Source organism: Malania oleifera, chromosome 2, assembly GCF_029873635.1.
Source record: "Malania oleifera isolate guangnan ecotype guangnan chromosome 2, ASM2987363v1, whole genome shotgun sequence".
NCBI lineage: Eukaryota > Viridiplantae > Streptophyta > Magnoliopsida > Santalales > Ximeniaceae > Malania > Malania oleifera.
The window spans coordinates 69,363,682-69,390,831 of record NC_080418.1 but is presented as its reverse complement, the minus strand read 5'-3'; the positions used below and the strand labels follow the sequence as shown (position 1 = coordinate 69,390,831).

The window sequence follows — 27,150 nt, the reverse complement described above, 5'->3', positions numbered from 1 at the left end:
ACTAATACATCTTTTTATTATTAAAAACAGTGCACTAATTATTCTTGGATCAGTGTAACTTCATTTTAGCAAGTACTCTGGTCTTTAGTTAGTTTTATACTTTGTGATGATTCAACATATATTACTGGCTCACAACCTAATAGCTCAAGCTTTTAACTCAAGTGGTTACTTAATGCAATATCAGAGCCATTGAGCCCCCGATATAATCTCGCATCTTTCTTTCTACTTCTCCTTGCCCACCCTCTTTTCAAAATTTCAAATACTATGTTTATTTTCATGGTTCACGCTCTTTCTTTATTTTAAGAGGTTTTCTGTACACTCATTCTCTCTTCTTGCCCCCTTTTCCCATAATATGACAAATGCAAAACACCATTGTGATGGAAAGGAAATCTTTTGACTTTATGCTCAATGGTGCAAAGGTCGACCTTCTTGGACTTACTGAATATGGCAGAGGTTTCGAAGTCTATGTCTCTGGAAGTTGATAGGTTGATTGGCTTCTGAATTGGAGAGTTTTGAACAAAAACCAAATCATCTCTCTCTTGGCTTTGTTGAAAGAGAGTTGGGAACAAGAAAAAACCCAACCGTTTTAGTCAAAAGAGAAATGGAATTGGTAGATACATTGCTCTCTTGGAAATTAATTGTGTCATCTTCCTTAAGGTCTTTGACTCCAATTGGTGCCAAAAGATCTCTGCAGCTGAAGCGATGCTGTTGCCTTTTTGTTGGAACTAAGCTAGTGAACATAGTTAAGGTAGTCAGTTCTTGTCCACATTGTCACTGATGCATTGTCTTTACAATTTACCATTAGGGTTGTATCGCAGGATTGTGAAGATTCAAAGGGGCTTGTGCTGTGGGGAAGACGAGTGAGGGTATCTGCTTGTATGCTTGCATCATGGAGCATGGATGGGATGATACTAGCTGGCTGGTTTGCACTTCATTCAAATTTCAAAATAATGGGCCAATCATTTCTAGTCTCAAGGTCATTAATAAAATAAGGAGCTTGGGCTTGTACCATATCCTAGCTCAAATCATAGATCTATGCATGGCCCATCAACTGCTAAATCAAATGACCGTTTGGTCCATAAGAGGATCCAACTCCCTCGAAATTTTGGATTCCTCATCTGATTATTAAGGCTCAATCCCTTCCGATATAGCCATTATTCCAATCAAAAGCAAGCCATTTTAGAATGCTATCCCTTAGAGGTCCAGTTACTGGTTGTTGGAAGAATTGCAAGCATTGGATGGTGTCTTTTAGTGGTTCAATGAGCAAGTCTCTAACTTGGCTCTCAAGAATGCTAAGTTGGCGAGGAAGGCAATTGGGGTTTCCTTTGACAGATTTGTAGAAAAATGGTTTAGTGTTCTTGAAGAAATGGAGAAGTGTAGATTTAAGGGTGTGTTTTACGATAAGAACATTAATGACACTAAGAAGAAGGAAACAAATAGGGTGTTGAAATGAATGGAGTGTCCTGTCAATTATGAAAAGACGGGAGATATAAGAATATTCATATTCTATGGTTGCGAGGAGTAAGGGCTATTGCCTGAACCTATGAATTAGGGTCTTACCATATGGAATGTAGGAGGCTTGGCAATCATATCAAGAGGTTTGTTGGTAAAAGCTTTCGAAAGAGTGGAAAAGTGACATCTCTTGTGTGCATGAAACCAACTTGGAGAATATTGATAGTAATATTATTAGTGTGTGGGGTCTCACACTTAGTAATCAGGGAAGTGGGATAATTATTCTTTGCAAAGAGGATGTGTGGAGCTGGTTGACAGCTTATTTTGGGCCTATATTGTTTCTTGTTTAGTTAAGAATGTGGAGAATTTAACTTGTCTTTTCTTTGCTGTTTATGGGCCAGCAGAAGAATCTTCTGAACAACTTTTGCGGAATGAGCTTTTCTGCATCAGAACGAGGTGGGATGCTCCTTGGTCCACTAGGTGTGGCTTCAATATGCCCATGTCAAGGAATTCCTTGATTTCTTGAATGTAAATGCTTCTATTTACTTTCCCCTTATTGGTGGACCTTTTACTAGGTCTAATTCAAGAGTGACTATTTCCCTTTTGAGGATTGACATATTGTTAAAAGGGAGGAACATTACCCACACACAAAAGCTTCTCTCTAAATCTTTATTTCATCGTTCCCCTATCCTTCTGGATAGTAGTTGAATTGGATCCTACCCTATTCAGGTTCAAAAGGATGTGGCTTAAGCACGAAGGCTTCAAAGATCTTATCAAGCTGTGGTGATCTAATATTTGAGGTGAAGGCTTTGCAAGACATGTGGTTGCTGCTAAATTATAAGGGTTGAAAGATATTCCTAAAGGATGGAACAAAGATACCTTTGGAGATACTCATGTTAGGGAAGGGTCACTTGTGAGAGATTTAGAGGTAATGATAAAGATGTGGATGTGGGGATTTTTTTTATAAATATTGAGGAAGAATGACGGACTATTGGAAAAAGATTGTCCAAAAAAAATTTCATTTGGTGGAGATTCTTGATGGACAAAAGTCTAGGGCTCTCCAAATACAAAACATTTTCATTGAAAAATAAATGTCTATAGGAGATTTAAAAATTTTGGATAAGGTTGAGATTGATGGTGAGATTCTTGAAGAAAAGGTTAATAGATTTCTACACTGTTCATTTTCTTGAGGTTTGTGGAGTATAGATTATTTGGAGTTATTAGTGAAGCTTCGGGTGTCTCAGTGGAGGATCTCTTGAGTGTTTCTATTGTTGGTTTTGGAAGGGTAAGGATGTTGGGAGGTTGTTGAGGTGTGCTTTTGTTGCAGTTTTATGTGGAATTTCATAAGAATGGAATGCTCAAATGTTTTCTAGCAAGATGTCATCTCCAGATCGAGTCTGAGATGGATGCAACATATTGCCTCTCTTTGGGGCTCTAGTGCAGGCTGTTTCAAGGGTTGTTTTTTTTTTAGGATGCCAACCATGATCTGATGGTATTCTTGAGCAGATTGTGTTTATTCTTTTCTTCTCTGTTTATTTTTGATTACTTTTTGTCTTCTTTTTTGTAATTTTCTACTTGCTGTCCTCATAATGTTTATTATTATTATTATTTAACTATCGAAAAAAAGAAGGCATGTGCAAAAATAATGTTTACTCAAACCCAGCTACAAAGTTTTTTTTTTTTAATTTTTTTCTCTCTCTTTTTCTAGGCACAAACCAGCTAGATTGATAGCACTTTTGCCATGTGGCTTGAAAATGCTCTATAGTGAAGAAGAAATTTTGATTGCTTTGAAGGAATGCAATGGCAGTTAAGTCTAGGCCCAGATGGATTCAGTTTGGCTTTCTTTTTTCTAGCCAACTAGGAGGTTCTTAAATTTGATATTAGTAAGGTGTTAGATACCATCCACTTTAACTGTAGTCCTGGTCTTAAATTTTTGGAATTTCGTCAATGTTTTGGTTGAAATTTCAGATTTGGGGAGGGTTCAAGACAAAAACAACAATCTATTTCTGTTTTGAAAAATTTTCACCAATAATTTTTGAAATTTCAGCCAAATTTCGAAAATTTAAATTTAAAACTGAAGAACAAGCAAAATTTGGACTTTTATTTTTCTTTTTAATAAATATATATTTTGTTCCTAAATTATTCACAACCTTAGGCGCAATAGTAAGGTTGTCGCTGTGTGACCTGGAGGTCACGGGTTTGAGGCGTTGAAACAGCCTCTTGCAAAAATGCAAGGTAAGGCTGTGTACTATCGACCCATTGTGGTCCGCCCCTTCCCCGGACCCCGCATACGTGGAAGCTTTGTGCACCAGGCTGCCCTTTTATTTATTTATTTTTATCTATTTTAATATTTCCCAAAGTTCCATTCATGGTTTCCATGATTTTCTATACGCTATTTTTTTAATTGAAATATATATTCATATTGAAATCAAAATTTTGGCCATTGCTAGATTTGTGGGCAGCTTTTACTATTCCTTCATTACAATGATTCTGAACTTGGGAGGGGGTGCTAATAGCAACAATTTCTGTCCAGTCACTTTAGCGTCATTTTCGGTAAGATTATCTACAAGGTGATAGCCTTGTGGCTCAAGAATGTGATTGGGAAGGTTGTAGCTTGTAGGGCATCACCAACATGCCTATCTTTTTTGGAGGGAGACAAATCATGGATTCAATATGTATTTGTTCAGAATATGCAATCAAATCAAACAAAGAAGTAAACTTTTGAGCACATTCGTTATTATGTGCAAGCTTGTCATGGAGAAAACTTTTGAGCACATTTGTTGGGATTCCCTTCTTTATGTCTTGCAGAAGCTCATGATGTCATTGGATCAAGCATTGCATCTATTCGCCTGTCCTCTTCATGCCCATTAATAGTTTCCTTTCTGGACATTTTCACTCATCTCAAGGTTTATGACAGAAAGACCCTTTATCGCTTTTTTCTTATTAATTATTGAAGCTTTTAGTCTCTTGCTTCAAAAAATGCAGGAGAAGTTCTCATTATGTGGCTCAAGGAGTGAAGAACTGGCAGGCAGTTTCCCTTTTCATTGATGATCCTATTATTCTCTCTGGGGTGCAGCAATCAAATCCTCAATCATAGGTGCATTATCCTTTGCTCTCGTTCCTGAGAGTTAAATTGGGAAAAGGTGAACTTGTCCCCATAAAAAACAAGGCTGATGGCAGATTCTGGCTGTCTTCTTGGGTTGCCAATGGGGGACCTTTTCGAGGAATTCATTGGGCCCCTCTCTTGGGCTCAAGTTCGATGATAAAACCTATTTGAGAGTTCATTGTTCAAAGGTCTGAAAAAAAAAAAAAAAAAAAAGGCTCACTGGAAGCATATCTATCTTTCTCTAGGTGGAAGGTAGATGCCTTTATTATGAGTAATCTCAAAATTTCTACTTTACCATATGTCCTACTTCCACCTATGTTCAGTGGCCAAAAGGCTGGAAGGCATTCAAAAGAAATTGTTTTGGGGTAATGCAGAGGAGGACTTTATGTTTCACTTAGATACGCAGCGGTTGTTGAGATGGAGATTTGGGCTTGAAAAGGCATTTGATCAGGAGCTGACAGGAGGAAGGCTTTTATTGTTGATCCCTCTTACCCTTTTTCTAGGTTGTGTGGAGGGGGAGAAGCCAAAAAGCTTTTGAAGGAAAAGAAACATCTCCCAATTTTAAGGCTTTATATGCATTGTTGGCCCACAACCTAACAGCTTAAGCTTTTAGGTCCAGTGGCTGCTTAACACTCTTAGTCCTTAAAACTTGTACGAGTTAATGGCATCAATACAGTCTGGAATGGTGTCTTTGTTTTCTTTCGAAATGTGGATGTAAGAAGTGATGGCAATTGGCCTTTCTTTTTCATCTATTTATTTTTTTCCTCTCTGGTGGGTGTAGGGGGTTAAACAAAGGCAGTTGAAAAACTTTATACAAACACATTGGTTCTTGCATCCCTTTTGCACTGTTTAAATTACCATGTTTCAGCAGTACCCAGCGCTTACACAATGTTATAGCCCATGTCCCTTAAATCAGAACAGTCAGTCTAGATTTTGCATTTTATTATTATATTTTAGAAACTTGTGCAATATGCTATTGTGTTTTCTTTTAGTTTCGTTTTCAGTAAATAATGGGATGCTTTTTGTTCCACAGGATGGCTATATGTCCTTGAAATGGCTTTCAAAGTTTACGCACTTGGATTTGAGAACTATTGGAGGGATGGACAAAATCGCTTTGATTTCATAATCACTTGGATAATCGGTAACTACTATTGATGATTGAGTTCTTAATTTTATTCCTTTCCAGCTGCTAATGAGGAAAATTGCTTTTTCTTTTTTATGAGTGCAATATTGGTAGCATTTGCATTATATTCTCTCTTCATATTATTTATCCAATCAGTTTCTAGAAAAGAGGTACTAGAAGCAGCAATTTGGTAGCAACTCCTACATTGAGTGGATTCATTACCTATAGATAAAATGTTACTAAGAAAGTAGTCTATAAATTTTCACTCTTCGTCATTTTCTTCATAAACAAAGAAATATATGAGAGATGAAGAGCATAATTACAAAAGGGTGGATAACATACCCCCCAATAAATAATAATTACAGCAAGAAGTGAAAAGAAATAAAAATAAGCTTCGGGATATCTAATGATAGACAACAACTTGCCGATCCGACAGAAGATTTGATGAAGAAATTTCCTTGAGTCAACCATTATCTGAACACCACAATGCTGCCAAGAACACCACCTTGCTCCTTATCTGATCAACTGGAGTAGGAGAATCCTTAAAAAATTTGCATTACATTCCAACCAGATGCACCAAATTACTGCTAACACAGCAATACTCCATGAGGCTGCCTCTCCCTTGTTCTTCCAAAACTCTTGAAAGGGGTGGGTACACATTCTTCAAAGAGACGGGACAAATCCTTTGCTCTCCAAAGATAGCAAACAAATTGTTCCAAATGGAATAAATTGGAATCTATCTCCCCTTTGTTGCAAATCACACGCATATCAATTGATAATGTTTTACTTAGCATTATCCTTGGTAAGAGTTCATTAGTATTAATTCTTTAAGGGTGCATTTGGTTAGGTGGCTAGGGATTAAAGGGATGAGTCAGAAAGCCACGACGACTAGCTTCTTAGATTCACCCTTGGCGAAGCAACTCCTTTGCCTTCCTTAGAACAAAAGTTCAAAATAGCCCCAACAACAAAGCTTTTCTATTCGTCTCAGTCAAACGCCACAAGATTGACGAGTGGAGACTGTTGAAAATGGGGAATAAGCAAAGGTTGAGTCAAAAACCACGGTGGAGTTAGAGTTCGCATGGGGATGCCATTCGACTATCAAGGTGGAGGGCAAAATCTTATGCACAAATCGCCTTGACCCCTCAGCTGTTTAGATATTTGAGTTCTCCGGGTGACACTTCTCTTACATCTTGCTGAAGAGCAAGGAGATCTCTTGGATCATCAAGACTTTGGGGGTGATTGTGATAGGACACAAGAGGTCGAAGAGCTGAATCCTTGAGGTGGGGGTACATAGGTCACCATCGAGTTGCGAATCGAAAAGAAGGGGAGATTTCTACTCATGGAGAAGAGAACAAAGGAAGGAAAAAGCCAACCCCTATGTATTCTTGAAGGCAAGAACAACAAAGGATGGAGAAACATTTTTAAAGCTCTTTTGAAGCTTACGACTAAACATGCTTGTGGAGTTGCTTTCCGGTGCTCAGAGTGTGGCTCTCTGAACCTCATTGGTCACGAGTTACACTCAAAGAAGTGGAGAAGGGAGTCGCGGCAACCGGAGAAACGTTCCTTTGCCCATGTTGTTAGAACAATGCCGGTGAGGGGGAGGAGATTGTCAAAGAGAGACAAATTCCGTGATTCATGGGGTGAAAGAACAACTTTCTTTCCTAGTTTGATTTTCAAATTTGTTTCGTATTCCCATTTTGGGTTCGGGAAGGGGAAGATTGGGCTTAGCTACAATGGGCCACCCAAAATAGTGGCGAAATGGGTCGTTAGAGACAATAGAGGAATTGAGTCCATTCCAACTAAAATAAAAATCCATCTCTATTGGAAAGTTTCAAATTTGTTTAGTCAAATTTCCTATTTTTCTAAGAGAATCTCGGCTGTAAATGTGTGAATATCGTAGAATATTTAGTTTCCTTAGAAGTTAGCATCTTTGGTTCTTTCCTTCTTGGTTCTTTTCTTCTATTTTTCTTTCCACAAGAAGCTATCGCATTCGAGATGGTATCAGAGATAGGTATGGCTCTTGGCCTTGTGTAAACCCTAGTTTCCCTCGGCGGCTCCAATCTAACCCTAATATCTATAGGGTTTTCTTCCTTGTTTAACTCTTCTCTAATCTCTTCTATTGCTGTAGCCATGGCTGAAACTTCAAACAAAGCTAAACCCGAAACCAAACTTGAAACCAGACCTACCCATTTTGAACGTTACTCTGTCCAAATTACCAATATATGATTGAATGAGGCCAACTTCTTGCGGGGGTCACAATCTATTAGGATGCATGTTTGTGGAAGAGGGAAGATAGGGTACTTGACTGGTGAAGCTAAGGAGCCCGAGAAGACAGACCCATCTTATGCTATATGGGATGCTGAAAATTCCATGGTGATGGCATGGCTTGTGAATGCTATGGATGAAGAGATTAGTGCCCATTACATGTGCTATTCTACTGCAAAGGAACCTTGGGACAATGTGAGTTAGATGTACTTTGACCTTGGGAATTACTCTCAGATTTATGAACTGCTGTAGAAGATTTGCATTACTTATCAAGGAGATGGCAGTGTAACAAGGTATTTCAATGTTCTTAAGGGCCTATGGCAAGATCTGGATTTATTCAATGATTATGAATGGAAAAATCCTGTTGATTGCAATCACAATAAGAAGATGGTGGAGAATTTTTAAATTCTTGGCTGGACTTAATGATGAGTTTGATGAACTCTACCCCCACTCGGGGAAGTATTTTTTGAAGTATGACAAGAAGATTGTTGAAGGAGTGTGATGATGAAGAAAAAGGAGGATGAGACTGTGGAAAATTCTGCTCTACTTGCTGCCAATAATCCCGCTCCTCATGCTGTTGGTAACACAGATTTGGCTACTGCCAATATTTCTGCACAGCGGCCTTGCTCTAATCAAAGGAGGTTGGAAGACAAGTCTAGAGTATGGTGTGACTATTACAATAAGCCATGCCACACTTGAGAAAATTGCTGGAAACTCCATGGAAAGCGAACAAACTAGAAGAGCAACAAATCTGGACCCTCTAGCAACAATCATGCATTCCCTAAAGCCAATGAAGCTAATTTCCCAAATGCTGAGCTGGTGGATCATCTTCTTCAATTGCTGAAATCTACTTCTGCCTTTGGTCTTCCTATTGGTTCATTGACCCAAACAGGTGATAACTCTAGTGCCTACCCTTGTTGCTTAAATATTGCACCTTGGATTATTGATTTTGGTGCATTTGATCACATGACCAGTACATCACAATTGTTTCAATCTTATTCTCCTTGTTCTGGTCATAAAAAATTAGAATTGCAAATGGAAGGTTTTCATCCATTGCTGGAACAACAACTGTCCAAATCTCTGAAAAAATAGAACTCAAATCTGTCCTCCATGCCCTTAAACTTGCTTGTAACCTGCTGTCTGTTAGTAAACTCTCACGGGATTCTAATTGTCGTGTCATTTTCTTTGATTCCCATTGTGAATTTCAAGACCAACTCTCGGGGATGATGATTGGCAGTGCTAAGATGATTGATGGACTCTACTACTTCAATGAGTCTTTATTCAACAATAAACAAGATCAAGGTTTGAGTAGTAGTACTAGTTCTGTTTCTGTACTTGAACAAATAATGCTTTGATATCTTAGACTAGGACATCCTAGTTTTCTCTATTTAAGACATTTGTTTCCTAGCTTATTTAAAAAACTGGATTGCAATTCTATTCATTGTGATGTTTGCCACATATCCAAAAGTCACCGAAGCAGCTATCAATCAAAAGCTTATCATTCTTCCAAACCTTTTTATTTAATTCATAGTGATGTTTGGGGTCCCTCAAAAATCACTGCTACTTCTGGTAAGAAATGGTTTGTTATGTTTATTGATGATCATAGACGTTTGTGTTGGGTGTACTTATTGAGTGACAAATCAGAGGTTGCAAATTTTTTTTCAGGTTTTTTATAATATGGTTGAAACCCAGTTCCAAACGAAAATCAGTATCCTTAGAACTGATAATGGTACTGAATATTTTAACAAATGTTTAAGAACATTTCTTTCAACAAACGGTATTCAACATCAATCTACTTGTTGTGACACCTCACAACTAAATGGCATTGTTGAGAGAAAAAATCGCCATTTGGTAGAGGTTGCACGGGCCCTAATGTTTTCAATGCAAGTTCCTAAATATCTATGGGGTGATGCTATTTTAACTGCATGTTATCTAATTAATAGGATGCTTACTTGAGTGCTAAAATACATCACTCCCTTAGATTGCCTAAAAAAACTGTTTCCTACATGTCGGATAACATCAGACTTGCCACTAAAAGTGTTTGGATGCACTGTTTTTGTTCATATACCTACCAATCTTCGATCCAAGCCTGATCCTAGGGCAGAAAAATGTGTTTTCCTTGGATATGCTCCTAATAAAAAAGGGTACAAATGTTTTATAAGGATGTTTTTATTGAAAACCATCCCTTTTTTGGCCATAACTATCTTTAGGGGGAGAAAAAGGAAACTGAAGATGAGTTCTAGCAAACCTCTAAGCTTCTTCCAAATGTTTTCCTTGACATTGACATCCACTCTTTAAAGGGTCAAGAAACCAATACTTGCGAAAATAATGGAAATCCTATTCTACCTATACAAGGTATACCTGATTCACAAACACGGGGAGAAGTGCTATCAAATATTCCCTCATTTGAGCTTCGTGTTTATACAAGAAGAAGAAATCATCAGAATAATAGAGCTCTTTCTTCAATTCCAGGGCAAGGCCAATCATCATCACCTACACAAGTTGGTCCTCCTTCACATACTCAAGGTACTTTTTCTTCTCCAGATCCTTGTTTTGATAATTCTTCTGATCTTGACCTGCCCATTGCCCTTAGGAAAGGAGTTAGAACCTGTATCACACATCCTATTTCCAACCATCTATACTATTATAGAATCTCCGATTCTCATAAGGCCTTTACTTAAAATGTTTCTCATTTGTTTATTCCAAGAACCATTCAGGAAGCACTAGAACACTCAGAATGCAGATTGGATGTTCAAGAAGAGATGGATGCGTCAGAATGGAGATTGGATGTTCAAGAAGAGATGGATGCACTAATTGCTAACAACACTTGGGAAATTGGTGACCTACCGGAGGGGAAGAACACTATTGGCTGTAAATGGGTATTGACAGTAAAATTCAAGGCTGATGGGAGTATAGAAAGGTACAAAGCAAGACTTGTGGCGAAGGGGTTCACTCAAACGTATGGAATTGACTACTACGAAATATTTGCTCCTGTAGCCAAGATGAACTCTGTGCGTTGCTCTCTCTAGCAGTTCACTCTAACTGGCCCTTATATCAACTAGATGTGAAGAATGCCTTCTTATATGGAGACTTAGAGGAGGAAGTAGTTATGGATCTTCCGCCACGATTTGAAGGGAAAGGTGGCAAAGGCAAGGTGTGCAGATTGAGGAATTCATTGTATGGACTCGAACAATCTCATAGAGCTTGGTTTGAACGCTTTGGGAAGGTAGTAAAGAGTCATGGCTACAGCCAAGGTCAAGTTGAGCATACTATGTTCTATAGACACACAAGTGAAGGTAAAATGGCTATCCTTATTATGTATGTAGATGATATAATTTTGACAGGTGATGATAGCAATGAGCTAGAGAGGTTAAAGAAGATCCTTGCTTAGGAATTTGAGATCAAAGCCTTAGGCAACTTGAAGTATTTTCTTGGTATGAAATTTGCAAGGTCAAAGAAAGGAATTTTTGTTTCCCAACGCAAGTATGTGCTTGATTTACTTGGAGAAGTAGGTCTTCTAGGGTGCAAAGCAGCAGAAACACCTATAGAGTCGAACATGAAACTCCAACCAGCTAAGGCTGAAGAAGTGATCAACAGAGAGCAACACCAAAGATTGGTAGGGAAACTCCTTTATCTCTCTTATACAGCCTTTGCAACAAGCGTGGTAAGTCAATTTATGCACTCACCAGGACCCGAGCATTTTGATGTTGTGTATAGGATTCTAAGGTACCTAAAAGGGATTCCGGGTAAAGGTTTATTATTTGAAGGACATGGGAATTTACAGGTTGAAGTATACACTGATGCAGATTGGGCTGAAAGTATTATTGATAGAAGATCAACTTCTGGCTATTCCACCTTTGTTGGAGGAAACCTAGCAACATGACATAGCAAGAAACAAAATGTGGTGGCAAGGAGTAGCGCAGAGGCAGAATTTAGGGCTGTTGCTCATGGAATTTGTGAAGCACTATTGATCAAAAGGTTGCTGGAAGAATTAAAGGTTACTAATTCACTACCAATGAAACTGTATTGTGATAATAAAGCTACAATAGCTATCGCTCACAACCCAGTTCTTCACGATATAACTAAACATGTGGAGGTAGAGAGGTATTTTATCATGGAGAAAATAGACAAGGGAGTAATCTGTTTGCCATATATCTCGACAACTGAGCAAATAACAGAATTACTGACAAAGGGACTGCCGAAGAAACAGTTTGAAAACTTCATTAGCAAGCTGGCCATGGAAGATACCTTCAAGCCAACTTGAGGGGGAGTGTTGGAAAGTTTCAAATCTGTTTAGTCAACTTTCCCATTTTTCTAAGAAAATTTCGGTTGTAAATGTGTGAATATCCTAGAATATTTAGTTTCCTTAGAAGTTAGCATCTTTGGTCTTTCCTTATATTCTTCTGCTGTACATCTATTTATACAAACCTATATCGATGTTACGATTAATGAGAATTATTTTCACAAGAAGCTATCTCATTCTAGAATCTCTTACTGCACTTAAGGAAGTGAGGCCATTAAGCCCAAGCCCTACTAGAATCAGTTTGACGGAAGGAGATAGAAGTGTTCCCTAACTCCCTTAGTCACTGTACACATGGAAGGAGATGACTCCTTGAACAATTCATTGAAGGACCCTCCACCTAAAGACAAGTTTGGCATCTTAGATGATCGGTGATTGAATTAGGGGGGAGAGGGATTCCAAAGATAAAGAGGCAGCAAAGCTTTTTCTGGAAGGCAATCAAAATGATATTTGGAACCAATTGGAAGAGGTTCCACCTAACAGTAAGGGACATGTGTGTGGTATTCTTACAGGTCTTCCTCCTCTAACATCATTTGATTACGAGGCGTAAGAGTGAGTTTGGAATGAAGAAGATGAGGAAAGCTTTTAGGTTCAGAAGATGATCTAAGAAGTTTCTGTGACTTTGAAAATAGTTTGTTGGCTTTAGTTATGGAAGTAGAGTGTGATTGGAACCAACTCTTAGAGAGAACTCTTGCTATTGAAGATGAGGAAATATCAAAGCAAAGCTTAAGCCCCTCTCATGGTACTCGTCATTTAGGAGAAGAGACTTTTCATGACATTGAGCAAGGGGATGATGATACCATAAAGCACAACTCTTACCAGAGCATAGACTTGATTGAAAGGGGACCTATGTCCCCTGTTCTTGAGCCTAATCTTGTAAAGGTGGACCTTGCTGATGTTCCCTTCAATGCTAATAGAGGTACTGATGAAGAGACAACTATTCCTCTAGGAGATTAGAATTCATCCAAAATGTAGAAAAGGTATTCTTCCCCTTCTTTCTTTTGATGTTTTATGCCACAAGGAAGGTCTTGCTAGGGGTAGTGCTTTTGTTCTTGGTTCAGGGGGTGGTAAGGGAGACTATAGAGATCCAAATGAACTCATGAATCGCCTAGGTTTGAAATTTGTAAGTCCTTCTAGAGTTGAGGTTTGATTGGGTTTGATTCCTAAAAGATACGAGAGGAGAAAGAAGAAGGTTAAAAAGGAATTAAAGAATCTGACTTCATCCATGAATTATGGGGGGGTTGAAAGGGTAGAGGGAGAGGGGGTAAACGAGTTAGAGTATGAAGATTGTCAGTTGGAACGTTAGGGGCCATGGGGACATTAGGAAGAGATGTTTTGTTAGGGAGGTTTTGTTTAGGAGTTTTCCTAATGTTGTTTTGAGTCAGGATACTAAGCTTGAATCAGTTTATGGGGAGGTTATTAAAAGGGGGGGGGGGGGTCTAGGAAAGGCGTAATAAGAATTAGGTCTTTGTACCCTATTAGGGGTCGTAGGGGAGCATTCTTGTGTTGTAGGACACTCGTATCATATCCAATGTGGACAGCCTAGTGTGTTTCTTTTGTCTTTCTATCTTGTTAGAGGTGAGAGACTGGGGTCAGTAGTGGGTTTCTCTAATATATGGTCCTTCTAGGCCTGCTCTAAGGAGCTCCTTTTCGGACGAGCTTTACTCTGCTTTTTGGCGTTTGCTTCCTTAAGCGGATCGTGGGGGGTGACTATAATGCGGTGAGGTTTCCTCAGGAAAACCAAGGGGGTGGCAAGTAGCATTGCCATGGATACTTTTGCCTCCTCCAAGTCGGTCATCACTACGTGAAAGTATTGTTCCATGTTAAATAAGTTCTCTTAACTCTTTAGCATCACCAGCACCCCTATGCAGTTGAGGTTTCGACACCTTTATTCTTCCGTACTCAACCCTATAGAATTGGAGTTCTTGATAGCATGAACCATTAGGTTGATCTTGGCAATAAGCTCACTCATCTAGATTTGTAAAGCTTCTACCACACGAAAGTCCTAAACAACTTGTCTTTGTAACCCTACTCTTGTTTTTTTATCCATCCAATACATCAACATGTTATGCTAATCAAGTCATCGTCACAACCACATTGTTGGTTTTCTCTTCCTGTTCCTCTAGCGCATCAAGTCACACCTCATTTGACAATGTGTGGTTAGCGAGGGAGGCAAGTATGCAATTCAATAGCTTTCTATGCTATTGTCACTCTGTCACTAGGAAACATCAAAGTGACTAAGGAGTCATACTCTTTATTTTCACCAAGGCAATCCCACTCCAAGAATTAAACCTACGCTATTACTCATGGTTACTCGTCCCATTCACAAAAGACAAACAGTCACAGGTAAGCATAATGCCATGAACAAGCTTGGCACATGACACCTAGCCTAGCCAACATACCACCAAACGAAACCTAAAGGACTAGTCCATGTGAAAGCCTCGAGTTTGCAGGGATCTTAGACCCCCAAATAAAGGAATTAGATGTTAAGAAACAACATTGAGATTATACTTGAGATGGGCAATGAAAGATTTACAAGAAAGCATGCTAGAAGAGCTAGAATTTTAAATTTTTGTGAGCAAGGAAGAAATAATCAATAGGGGAATTGCAATGGGTGGAAAGGTGATACATCGGGGGAAAAGTTAATAAAAAGGAGCACTTCTAACCCCAAAATCCTTGGGAACTAACACTCTTTCCATTTCCAATTTTATAACTCATATGCGGGAAAAAAAAGGTGAGAAATTTTAGAATTAAAATTCCAAGGCCTCCATGGCTAAAATTAGTAGCAGTCTTGTGTCCTTCCCATTTTCCTCAATTTTATGAATCACCTTATGCTGAAAGGAATTGGGGTCTAAGGGAACCATCATAAGTTCATAACCACATCCCACTAGAGAAATGTTTTTAAACACCAAATTGCCCATACCCAACCCTTCCTTGAAAGCTGACAGAAATATCCTAGCTAATCATGTGATCTCTCTTATTATCCCCAGCCCTGAACCAGGGAAAATATCTCATGATCTAACTGATGAGCGATAAACACTTGAATCCTAAACAAAAACAGATAATATAAAGGGATAGAAGAAAGGCAAGCCATAATAAGAGTAAGTTGAGCACCTAGAATGAAGTAAGCACCCCTCTAGCCATCTAGTATCCTAGATGCATTCTCTAGCAGCAGATCCTGAAGAGAAAGTAGCATTGGATTGCTACCTTGTGGAACACCTAGATATGTTAGGCCAGTCCAGAATGCTACAAAGTACAATTGACTAATTGACACATATGACAAAGGACTCTAGAATCATAATTAATGCTTATAATCTCACATGTGGACAAATTAACCCTCAACCTTTTAGCCTTCTCTAAAATTTGCAAAATATTCAACAAATTAGAAATGCTATCCAAATTTTTAGATAGAAAAAGAATGTTGTCGTAGTAAACTGTAAATGAAAAATATGCACATGATATTACCCCACCCTAATCCCCTCACAACCAACTCCTTTACAAACATCCTAGTGAACTCAAAACATCCACTGTCAGAGTAAATATCACCCTTCATTTTCATTATTCCAATGCATACATACATACACACACACACATATATATATATATATATATATATATATAGTATGTGTGTGTGTATGTATGTATGTATATTTCCGTTTTCAGTCGTATAGATTTCCCATGACTACAACCCTATAGTAGTGAATTAAATTGCTAGTTTATGTTCACAAAGTGAAAGTAAGGGTCAAATTATATTTTGGCTTGCTGAACTATGGTTGCACTATGAGCACTGGAATGTGCATCATGCTCCCCATGGCACTATTCAAGGGGCCATTTTCATAGCTATGTAATGAAGGGTAAAATGAACCTTCTGTATATATATGTTTTAGTAAGAATTTGATTTTTATGACTGCAACAAGATTAAGGAAAAAGAAAAGTTGCTAAAAATTGCTAGGCTGCCTTTTTGGAGTCATTACACACGTGCGTACATGCGCGTGCATAAAAGAGTTTCTCCCCTAACTTTTTCTTCTAAATTCTTTCCAAGTTTCGTTAGGACTTGTGGGGAACCTAATATTTAATCTTTTTGGATGAAATTTTCCATAAACAGATGTAAAATTTCACATAAAAGACCTATTAATTTGCTTCTCAATATACTAAAATTTTGACCAAACTTCAATTTCGATTTAAAGAAACATTGGAATTTTATAATAAATTATGGACACTGTGAATGAAGCTTTAGGAAGATAGACAATTGTGAATAATTTAGTAAAAAATGGAAAACCTTTTTTTTCCAGTTTTTCTTTTCAACTTTTGAAACTTTGGTTTATTTGTCGAAAATTTCAATTCAAATTTTTCTAAGTGGTGATTGAAACCTGACTTCCAAACCCTCCTTAAATTCAAAACTTTGGTTGAAATATGAACGAAATTTCCAAAATTTAGGATTATGCTTCACACCCAAATACCAACCTAAATTAGAGACTCAAGTTTTCTGCCATGCCCCTTTTTTCATTTTTCAATGTGAGTACGTGCATGTGGTGTACATCTAAATTTATCCATGTGTGTGTGCACCTGCATCTACATATGTTTAAGTGTATGCATTGTTACATGCTCACGTTACAGGAAAAAAACTTAGTGTGTTATGGTTGCATGCACATATCACAACTTCAAGTTTTTGTTATTGTTTTTCCAAAACTTGCACCCTAGTTACTAAAGCTTACACATTAACACCCATATGTGACACATTACTTGGTTATTCTGCTTTACTAAGCCTGTAGCAAAGAGTACTAAGTTCGAGAACAAGTTGGATAATGTCCTTGTTGGGAAGAGTATTCATTTGTTAGATTATAGGGCATTTGAAATAGAAAACTTGGAAAGCAAGTTCCTAGTAGCAGTTATAACTAGAGAGGTTCCCGTTAGCATCATTGATTCTATTCATGCAAGTTTTCCCTTTAGATTGGAAAGTTGGTTTTCTGAAGTTATAACTTGCTTCCTTGCTAGTTGATATCTATTTGAGATATTCAACGTTTCATTTGGTCCCAATTTCTTAGTTGCAGAACCTTCCCCATTATATGATGAATCATAAGTGTCGACATTAGACCTGACAAAATGGATAAAAATCCATTAATCCGACCCGTATCTGACTTGTTTAACCGACTTATAATCAACTGCTTGCTAAATGAGTCGAATATGATTTTCCATTTTCATATTCGCCACCTTAGCGGGTCGGGTTGGGTTTATCCAGTGGATATCTGCCAACCCGCTAAACTATTATTATTATTATTTTTTTTTTAAGAACAATGATATTTTTATTCAAATAACTAAGTCATGAACACTACATTCTTTAGAGAGGATACATGTAGGGGTATTTAAACACGATTTCGCAATATAGGTAATGATAAATAAGATATCATAAATCCCATGATTTGAGATAAAATCTCCATTGTTGACATATAAGCTCCTTTTGAATCAATAGGCTCTGATTTGTTTGCATATATGATCCTTAGACAATTGACTTTGGATCTTTGACGCTCCTTTGTTTTTATTGTGATGATTTGCCTCAGATCTTCATCATTTGAATCTGCAACGGACAAATGTAACCGTCGACGGTTTGATGAACAATTAGTTTTTAATGCTTATAGTTTTACTTACATGAATCAGGAGTTGTTAATTAGTATAAACGATTGAATGATTGATATAGTTATTGAAAAAATAATATACAAACTAATCGCAAGTTTTTGTATACAACTTAAATTATTATGACACAAAATACATTACTAATAAAATTATATTTGAGAATGACGGATTATCTGCCCATCCGCCATGAATTATCCGACCTGAAACCGCCTAATCCACCACTTAAACGAGTCGAATATGGATTATGATTTCTTCACCCGATAGTGTGCCTTATCCGCCATGGATTATCCGACCTGATCTCCTTTGCTAGGTCTAGTCGACATTGGGTTTTGAGGACCCATTTGGGTTGCTAACATTTGGCGACTGTTTTGAAATCAAACAAGTGTTGACTACCAAACCACTGTTTCATCTAACTTTTCCTTTTTATCTTTGAAAAAGGAGTGGTCACTTTAATTTAATTTTTGAAAAGGAAAAATAAAGGAAATCCATTATAAAGAGATTAGGTTTGGGAGTACATTTGTGAATAGGGAAGACAACACTTTGAATTATTTTTAATTAGAATTCAAAACACTAGCACCTTAAAACACTTTCTTTTGAATGTTTACCATGCTTACCTTGTGTGTGTGTGTGTATATATATCCTATTTTGAAACAATTTCTGAAAACGAACATTTGAATTTTTGGAAAACAAAGAGACAAATTATGAAAACCAGGCGGCCGACCACCTGCAAAGGCTGGTTGACCGCCCTCTGCATTTTCTCATCCTTTTGGTGTTGTTTATTTAAGAAAGTTATCCGACCCTTTTCCCTTTGAAAAGATTTTCATAGGACTTGTGCAAATGACTAAGCTTCATGAAAGCCCTACTACTTTAATGCCTAATCAAATCCAATCATACAAAACACATGTAGGCATACAAATAACGGAGAAATGAAAAAGGAATTTGGTTTTTTGGTCTGGTATGGCTAGATCTAGAAAGTGGATTGCCTACATATCCTCGAAAAAGACATCAAGCCATTTTTAGTTCCCAAAAAAACATTTAGTCCAAAATCTCTAGCCAATTGTGTTTAAACAAGTCAAAAATTCAAATATTGGCTGGGTTGGTTGACCGCTTTCAGTAGCTGGTCAAGCGCTTGTGAATGGTGCCAATAGATAGCTATGGGGGGAGGCTAGTTTACCGCCTTAGTGGAAATCCTTTACTTGCTCTTTATTCCCTTTGATTCTTCATTTGTGTTAAAAGTGGTTTGGTCAAAAAATGACTATGGACAATAAGGATTGTGTTGTACTGAATATGAAGGTAGGATTGCTCATGTGAACGGATTTGTGAGACATCGTTATTCTTGTTTTCTAGCCCCTCTAGCCTTGAAGAAAAGATGAATCTTGAATCATGTGAGTAGATAGTGGGGTTGGTCATTGATATGACCAGCCTCAAGTATAGGTTTTTCAGGTTACTAGTTTACTTAAAAGCTTAAATTGTTCAGTTGTGGGTCAACAATGTATATCAAGCTTTAACACTCCCTTGCACATGGAACCCAATTGGAAATCGGGGAGAGAGAAGTGGTTGCTAACACTCATTATAGGGAATAAGTTAAATTTTGATCCCCTATAAATTGAACACAGGCAACAAAACTAGAATCTTGATCCTACTCACATTCATAGTTCCGATACCATGTTAGATTACCACTTTACCTAAAAATCTTAAGTTGGGCCAACAATGTATATCAAGGTTTAACAAGGTTCATACTTAAAGATATGCTTGACATTCTGGTGGCTTTAGCATAGTCGTTGAAGCAAGATGCGAATTGTGTGTCAAAATTTTAGGGCTTATTTAATTAAGGATTCAAAACAAGTTTTTGTATTATTGTTTTTTTAAAATGAAAACAAGAGTTCGTATCATGTATTATTTATACTCCAAAATGTGCTTGGTTAATTGTTTTCAAAATAGTTACCTGAAATTAAAATTGTGGAACTATGTTTGCTTGAGGTTGATCCAAGTTTTACTTTTGTTAATGTAATAATCACAATAATAATAATAATAATAATAATAATAATAATAAAAATAAAAATAATAATAACAATAACCATAAGAATAACATTAGTATCATTATTAACATTACTATCAAGAAAAGGGTCACACCCCATACCTTTTATCTTTATTGCATCCAGAAACCATAACCAAAAACAATGTAAAGACCTTATAATTGTTTTGTGAAATTCTGTACTTTTTCGGGATGTTTTGGAAAATTGTATTCAAAACCTTAACCAAATGGGCCCTTAATTTTCTGAATTATGAATCAAGAATCTTGAAGGTGGGGCCTTAGATCAATAGTAAGGTTGTTCCTTTGTGTCCAGTTAGTCATGGGTTCGAGTCCAAGGAAACAGCCTCTTTGCATAAAGCAGCAGTAAGGCTATGTACACTGTGATGACCCTCCCCCTACCCTCACAAAGCAGGGAGGAGCCTTGTGGCCCGGGAATGCCCTTTTTTATGAATCAAGAATCTCCAAAAATATTTATACTCAAAATAGATTTAGCTTCCGAACAAACTATTCTTGAGGAGAATCATACAAATGAAGACTTAAACTATTCTTTAGAAATCCTGAACTTTTAAAATACAATGAGCAATAAAAAATGATGCATTTTTTTATTTAATTGTCTAGACCCTTGGAAAGGGTTTTAAGGCATATTTGTATTAAAAATAACTAACTTGATCTATTGACCTAGGTTAGACATGAAGCTGCTTTATCTAGTACTGTGCTGTGGTTATCATTAGATCTGCATTAGGCTAGAGATGACTGGAGGACTGCATTTAGGAAACCTAAATTTTAAATGTTGAAAGAGATATAAAAGTTGATGAATTTTTGTTACTTTAAAGCTATAGGCCCTTTGAATAGATTTAAAGGCATTTTTTATATTAAAGTGGTGATTTTTTTATTTTCTTTTAGATAATTGGATTTGACTAGGACCAATTCAACCTATTGGACCTGGGTTAGATATGAAGCTTCTTTAGTTGGTACCAGTTGGTTTCTCACAGTGGTTATTGTCAAATATGCATTAGGCCATAAGTTGACTCAAGGACTATATTAAGGACATAGGGTGGCTTGCTTAGTGGTTAGTCTCACCCTTTGGACTTTAATGCTCTCAGCACTTCCATTAATGTTACATGTTGTCCTACAAAAACCCATAGGAACATTCCTAGTTGTCCGAATAGATTATATCTTGGTCTATCATGGTTCCAGGGAGGAGCTTGTAGATCATCTTTTACAAGTTTTCATGACTTTTATGGATGCCAAGCTGTATGCCATGTTATTGCAGATTGGAGCGCTATTCCCAAGCGTAATAGCCTTTACGTAGAGTATAACAATTAGCAGCTAAACTTGGAATGGGCGAAGTCATTAGGGACTAACCTAAGCTAAGGATTGTTTCAGAAGTTTGTAGCTTTCATAATGTAGTTACTTTCTAGGTGTTCCATTAGTGGTCTCGGTGTTATCATGTCCACTTACCGTTGATTGTCTTAAGGAAAAACAGTTTTATTGGACGTGCGAGTCCTTTTATTGAAATCAAGAAGAAGATGATTGAATTAGTAAGTACTTGACATCCTTGTTTGAGCAGTATTTGAGATTGCTTTTGACTAGGGTAGGCAAAGCTGGTTTTTTGAGCCTATGAGGGACGCCTAGTACCATTCTTCATTTATCAAAAGTTGTGGCTAAGCAAAAGTAGAGAACTTATTATATAGAGTTAACTCACAGTCAGGCCCCTTGTTATTGGAGATATTTTCTTTTACCCCTAGAATTTGTTCTCTACGAAGCATTCCAATGTTTTAGTTTGCAGAAGAAATTGGGCTCTGAGCATGCTAGGTGGGTAAAGCTTCTGAATGGCTGCTACTTTGTTTTAAAACGACTGTAATTGTTGAGAATAACATAGTTGATGGTGTTGGTTGAGTGGCTATTCTTCACATGGTTAGTACTGAGAAATCATAAGCCTTTAGAGATTAAAGGATGAGAATGTCTCTTATCTTTAAGGGGGTGAATTGGGAGGTTTTTTTTTTTTAACCGAACATGTAAGATAACTTTTATTAGAACTGGGAGAATTATACGAAGAGTATTACAAAATGGCTAGCAACTTGACAATACCAAGACCAAAGAAACAAAATAACCCGAGGACTAAAGTAGATGGCAGCAGCCCATATAAGTTTGCTTCTGGTTCCATCTTTGCATTTATTAAGTGAAGCAATCCAATTTAGCTCCTCCAACTAATGTCAGAAATTTCTTGGTCTATACTCTGTTTAGAGCTGTTCAAGAATTTTCATACATGCTCTTTGACATAGGACAATTGAAGAAAAGATGGGCTTTTACGTCATAGGATTGTCCACATAGAGTACGAGAGAAACTTTCAGCTTTTCCCCATGAATAAAGCCTTTCCAGCTTAGGAAGTCTGTTTAGAATTGCTAGCCATGCTATAAAAACATGCTGTGGGATGTTATTCTGAAACCATATAGATTTGCTCCAAGTATATATAACTCCCCTTTCTCTGATGTGGTTCCAAGAAGAACAAAAAGTGAAAAAACCAGAAGAATTAGGCATCGTAGTCTTCTTTATCTGTTCCTAAAGAAGAGGATATATATGACTTCAACTGGCTTGCTGCGTTGTCTTTGAGGCCAGTTCCATCTGTCTCTGATCCGAAAATCAGCAACCACTGCTTTCAAAGACAATTCCAATTCATATGGAGTTGAGAAATCAAGTTGGCATATAAATGAATTAGGAGTTTTTATTTATTTATTTTTATTTTTCTATAGATGCCGTATGTTGACTTTTTTATTCATGAGGGATACCTGTTCAGAGGGACTAGACTATGCACTTCCAACGCTTCATTTAGAGATTCCTTGGTCTAGAAGTGGAATGCAGGTGGTTTAGTTGCTCATTTTGGTGGGGACAAGGTGATTATTAAGGGAAGGGTTTACTGGCCGTCCTTACATAGAGATGTTGCAAGGGTAGTACCCATTCTTTCAAGTTGGCTAAAACTAGAAAAGTAGGATTCTGTACTTCATACATCTCTTTATTTGTGATGGACACCATGGAAACATTTGAGCATGAATCCTGTCTTAGAATTGCCTAAAACTGCCTGAGTGATTCTTGTGGTAGTTGTTAAGTTCACTAAGATGTCACATTTTATTCCTTGTAATTAGACTTCCTATGCTTTATAGGTTGCCAATTCTTTTTTGGTAAGTTTTTCAAATTACATAGTTATCTTACGTGGGAACTCCAGCAACTGACGAGCCCTTTGGACCCCCCCAATGTGGCACCAAACCCACAGGGGTGGAAATGTTGCCGTCTGCCCATTGATGCACCCTGATAATTCACCGTGCAAACCACAAGTGGGGAATCAAACCAGTGACCTTGAGGTCACCAAGGTCACAAGTCCGCCCTTACCACTTGAGCAAGCCTGGCTGGACAGCTGTTGCATTACATGTTAGTGATGTTTAATATTACTGTTGTATGTTAGAGAGCATGAGTTAAGGCATGATGGTCATTGTGTTGTACGTGGTGCATATTATAAAGTGGAGCCCTATCGCTGCCATTAAGTCTTCCAATTTTCTAAAATTTTGAACTTGGTGTTAGATCATGATTCTAAGACCTAAGAAATTTATTGTCCTTCATGGAGGTAGAGCATGATGGAAGAAGGAAGTTACAAAGTCACATTTCAAATCATCACTGCAATCATTGTTTTGATTGTGTTATATTGGTCGACATTGGTGAGTATCAGCTAATAAAATATCGATGTATATTGGATGTAATCTTTTGCAGCTTGACCAATTAGTACAATATTAGATGATGTTGTTTTCCAATCTACTGCACCAATTCTTTTTCACCATGTTAATATATTTCTTCATTAATCTTATCAAAATGTTTTCTAACTTGTGACATTTTCTGTAGAAAAGAAAAAGAAGGCTATGTGTCACAGACTGCCAATTAAAACCCAATTAATGGGCCGTGCGGCACTCGTCGATGCCCTCCCTCGACAGAGCCAGCCAACAACACGCACAATCTGGCTGTCATGAACACTCGAGAGGTTTTCGAAAGCAATCATAGACGTGAAATATCAGTTCCAACAATGATGAATTCATGAAGACAAGCGACTTTCTTAGTCAATGACATGTGGAACTAGTTGTTATATTCAATTAATAAGACAACCACACAAGCCATCATCCGAGTTATTCAACATCCACTATAAAAATCCCTGGTGAGTGCCAGTGACGACATCTCTCCTCCCCATTATACTGAGGTCACACTGTCAACCCCTAACATTCTCCCCCACTCACTCTATCGACGACCTCATCGATGTATTTCTAAAAATACTTTACACTCTTGCTGTTGATGACCTTCATCAATGACTACACATTTACCAGGTTATACTCTACATATTTTGTCTTGACTCTGTACGACTCATCTACGGTATGAAGAAACCATGGATACTCACTTGCAAAGAGCTGAAAAGGGACACATACACAGCCACTATGTGAGTTAACTACGCCAACTGGTTGGTAAAGGACTGAAAATGATATGATTCATCAATTGTGTGAGATAACTATGATAACTGACAGTTAAGGATCTGAAAAAGGATACGACTCATCGACTATATGAAGTAATTACGACAACTGACAAGTAAAGAACCAAAAAGGTATACGACTCATCTACTCCAGTTGGTTGTCTTTTGGGTATTGAAATCTACCGAATCCGCATCATACCATCCTTCAAGTCGTCAGAGGTTTGCAATTATCTATCTTAACTTGGTCAGAGCGTGTAGCATTCACCCTGCCTACCCTTTTCGCGCATAGGCGTGTTACCCTGCCCGGTTTCCTAGGTACTTGGCGTGAACTATAATCCTTCCTTGCCATACGAATCGAAGCATGCATCGTTCACCTTGCCAACCCTTTAGCACATGGTGTGACACCCTACCTACTTTCCTGGGCACTTTGTGTGAACCATTACTCATTCTTTGCCATGTTGACTTACAGAGTGTGCAGCGTTCACATTGCCTTCCCTTTTGCACTTCTACGCGGCACCCTGCCTACTTTCCTGTGTGCTTGGTGTGGACCATTACCTTCTCTCTATAGTCTTACTGGAAGTCCTCTATTCACTTAACCCATCAAACTGTCATGGATTCCTTTCCCATCCTCTGTACACGCAACATAAGTAATGATCTCAATTCACTCTCGCAGGGGGGCCTCAAGCTCTATTGGCTCAACCCCTAGGGATTATGAATTGCATCCAACCTTGATGTCTTTTAGCCTGTTCAAGGCTTTCGACAACTCAAAACTCTCTAACAGACCTCAAACTCTATTGGTCTGTTTCCCGTAGGGAGGCCTCAAGCTCTATTGGCACTACCCCTTGGGATGATGGATGACATCACGTCCTCGATGTGTTTCCCACTTCTCAATCCTCCTTTCGAATACCGTAAGCTTTGTTTGCCTTTCTCCTTCATGAGATAGGAGATGGCCTCATGCCCTTAATGTAGTTCAACCTGTTCTCGAGGCTTTTAACTACTCCATACCAGGGATTTTCATACATGGAGTGACTTACACAAGTTTCACAAGTCAATTTTCAAAATCAATTTTCTCTTTGGTGGCCTCAACTCAATTGGCACGCCTTGCTCTTGAGTCTTCCCTTGTCTTACATGCTTCCACATTGTTCTATTTTACAAAATTTTAAATTCTCATTTTTCCAACTCATAGTGTTCACTCCCACCGGGCTCACGCACACTGTGCTCTGATACCAACTGTCCTGGACCGCCAATTTAAACCCAATTAATAGGCCGTGCGGCACTCATCGAGGCTCTCCCTCGACAGAGTCAGCCAACAACACACACACACAATCTAGCTGTCATAAACACTCGATAGGTTTCGAAAGCAATCATAGGCATGAAATATCAATTCCAACAATAACGAATTCATGAAGACAAGCGACCTTCATAGTCAATGACATGTGGAACTAGTTGTTATATTCAATTAATAGGACAACCACACAAGCCATCATCCGAGTTATTCAACATCCAGTATAAAAATCCCTGGTGAGGACCAGTGAAGACACCTCTCCTCCCCATTAAACCGAGGTCACACTGTCAACCCCTAACACTATGCATATATGTGCACTATTTTTTTTGCTAACAGTTAGTTTCTTAGGGCAGTTCTGTAGGTCTGTTTAGCTTTTTAGACTTGCATTAATCATTATGACAAGTTCTCAGCCACCTGATGATAATGAAAAGCATAATCATTGGGCCTTTGAGCGGGGATTTTGGTCCTCTGCTTCTTCTTCTACCATCACCACCACCACTGCTGCTAACAATACTGAAATAACAGGCGTGACTATTGTCAAGATGGTTGTGATTAGTGTTGCTTCGTGGTATTTTTGTGTCCAAGGAATTTTCTATCCTAGTATTGACTTTCTTGAAAACTAAAATTTTGGACTTTGAGTTATAGTAATCTGTCAGTTCAGAATACTAACGAACCTTTGTGTTCGAAATAAGTATATGATGTATTTGCCTTATGCATAGAGCTACCTGCCCAGGAGTTTTTAGGTATATTAATAACTTTATTTTTGAAAGAATTTTGCTTCAAGAAAAGGAAGGGAAGAGAACAAGCATACATTTTGTTTCTGTGCTATGTTTGAGCATGTTTAATTGTGTCATTTGGTATGCTGATACATTTGGCAACATCAACTTCTATTTGAGATATTACAATGAGATATTAGGCGTGATATACATTATTGGCCTATAACCTAAAAGCTTAAGCTTTGAGGGGTAGTAATCTAACATGGTATTAGAGCCATGGTTGCAAGAACTAGGAGGTCCTAGGTTCTAGTTTCTCTGGCGCTTCTATTATTTGGTTGTTAAAATTATCTTATTACCCTGTATATAATGGTGTCATCTTTTTATTGTGTATTTGTCTCTCCATGTGCAATTGGGTTGCACGTGCAGGGAGTGTTTAGGCTTGATATATATTATTGGACCCCAACTTAATAGCTTAAGCTTTTAGGTGAAGTGGTAATTTAACATGTGACAGAGGTATTTAGTGAACAGTGAACACCTGTCCACTCCTACCTACTCCCTAAGGCCCTGGTGCTTCCTAGACAAATTTTAAAGGAGAAAAAAAAAAAAAAAAACAGAGTAAAGGAGTGTCTCTTTTAAATCAATCTTGAAGAACAGAGATTATAAAGCCACTGATCTGTCTTTCAGGATTTCAATGCACTGTTAACCCTTTCAATTTTGATTTATGGCAATAGTA

General features: G+C 37.8%; 1 protein-coding gene across 5 annotated transcripts in view; it reads left to right on the top strand.

Annotated features, from left to right (window-relative positions):
* Positions 1-27,150, top strand: part of LOC131148635 (two pore calcium channel protein 1A) — a 134,602-nt gene that overhangs the window by 71,670 nt on the left and 35,782 nt on the right. For all 5 annotated transcript variants that reach the window (XR_009135022.1, XR_009135023.1, XM_058098478.1 and 2 more), the window contains exon 15: positions 5,592-5,699. Coding sequence is in view for 3 of the 5 variants with exons in the window: in XM_058098478.1 (XP_057954461.1) it covers positions 5,592-5,699 (108 nt within the window). In the remaining 2 variants the exon portion in view is untranslated. The remainder of the gene's footprint in view (positions 1-5,591; positions 5,700-27,150) is intronic.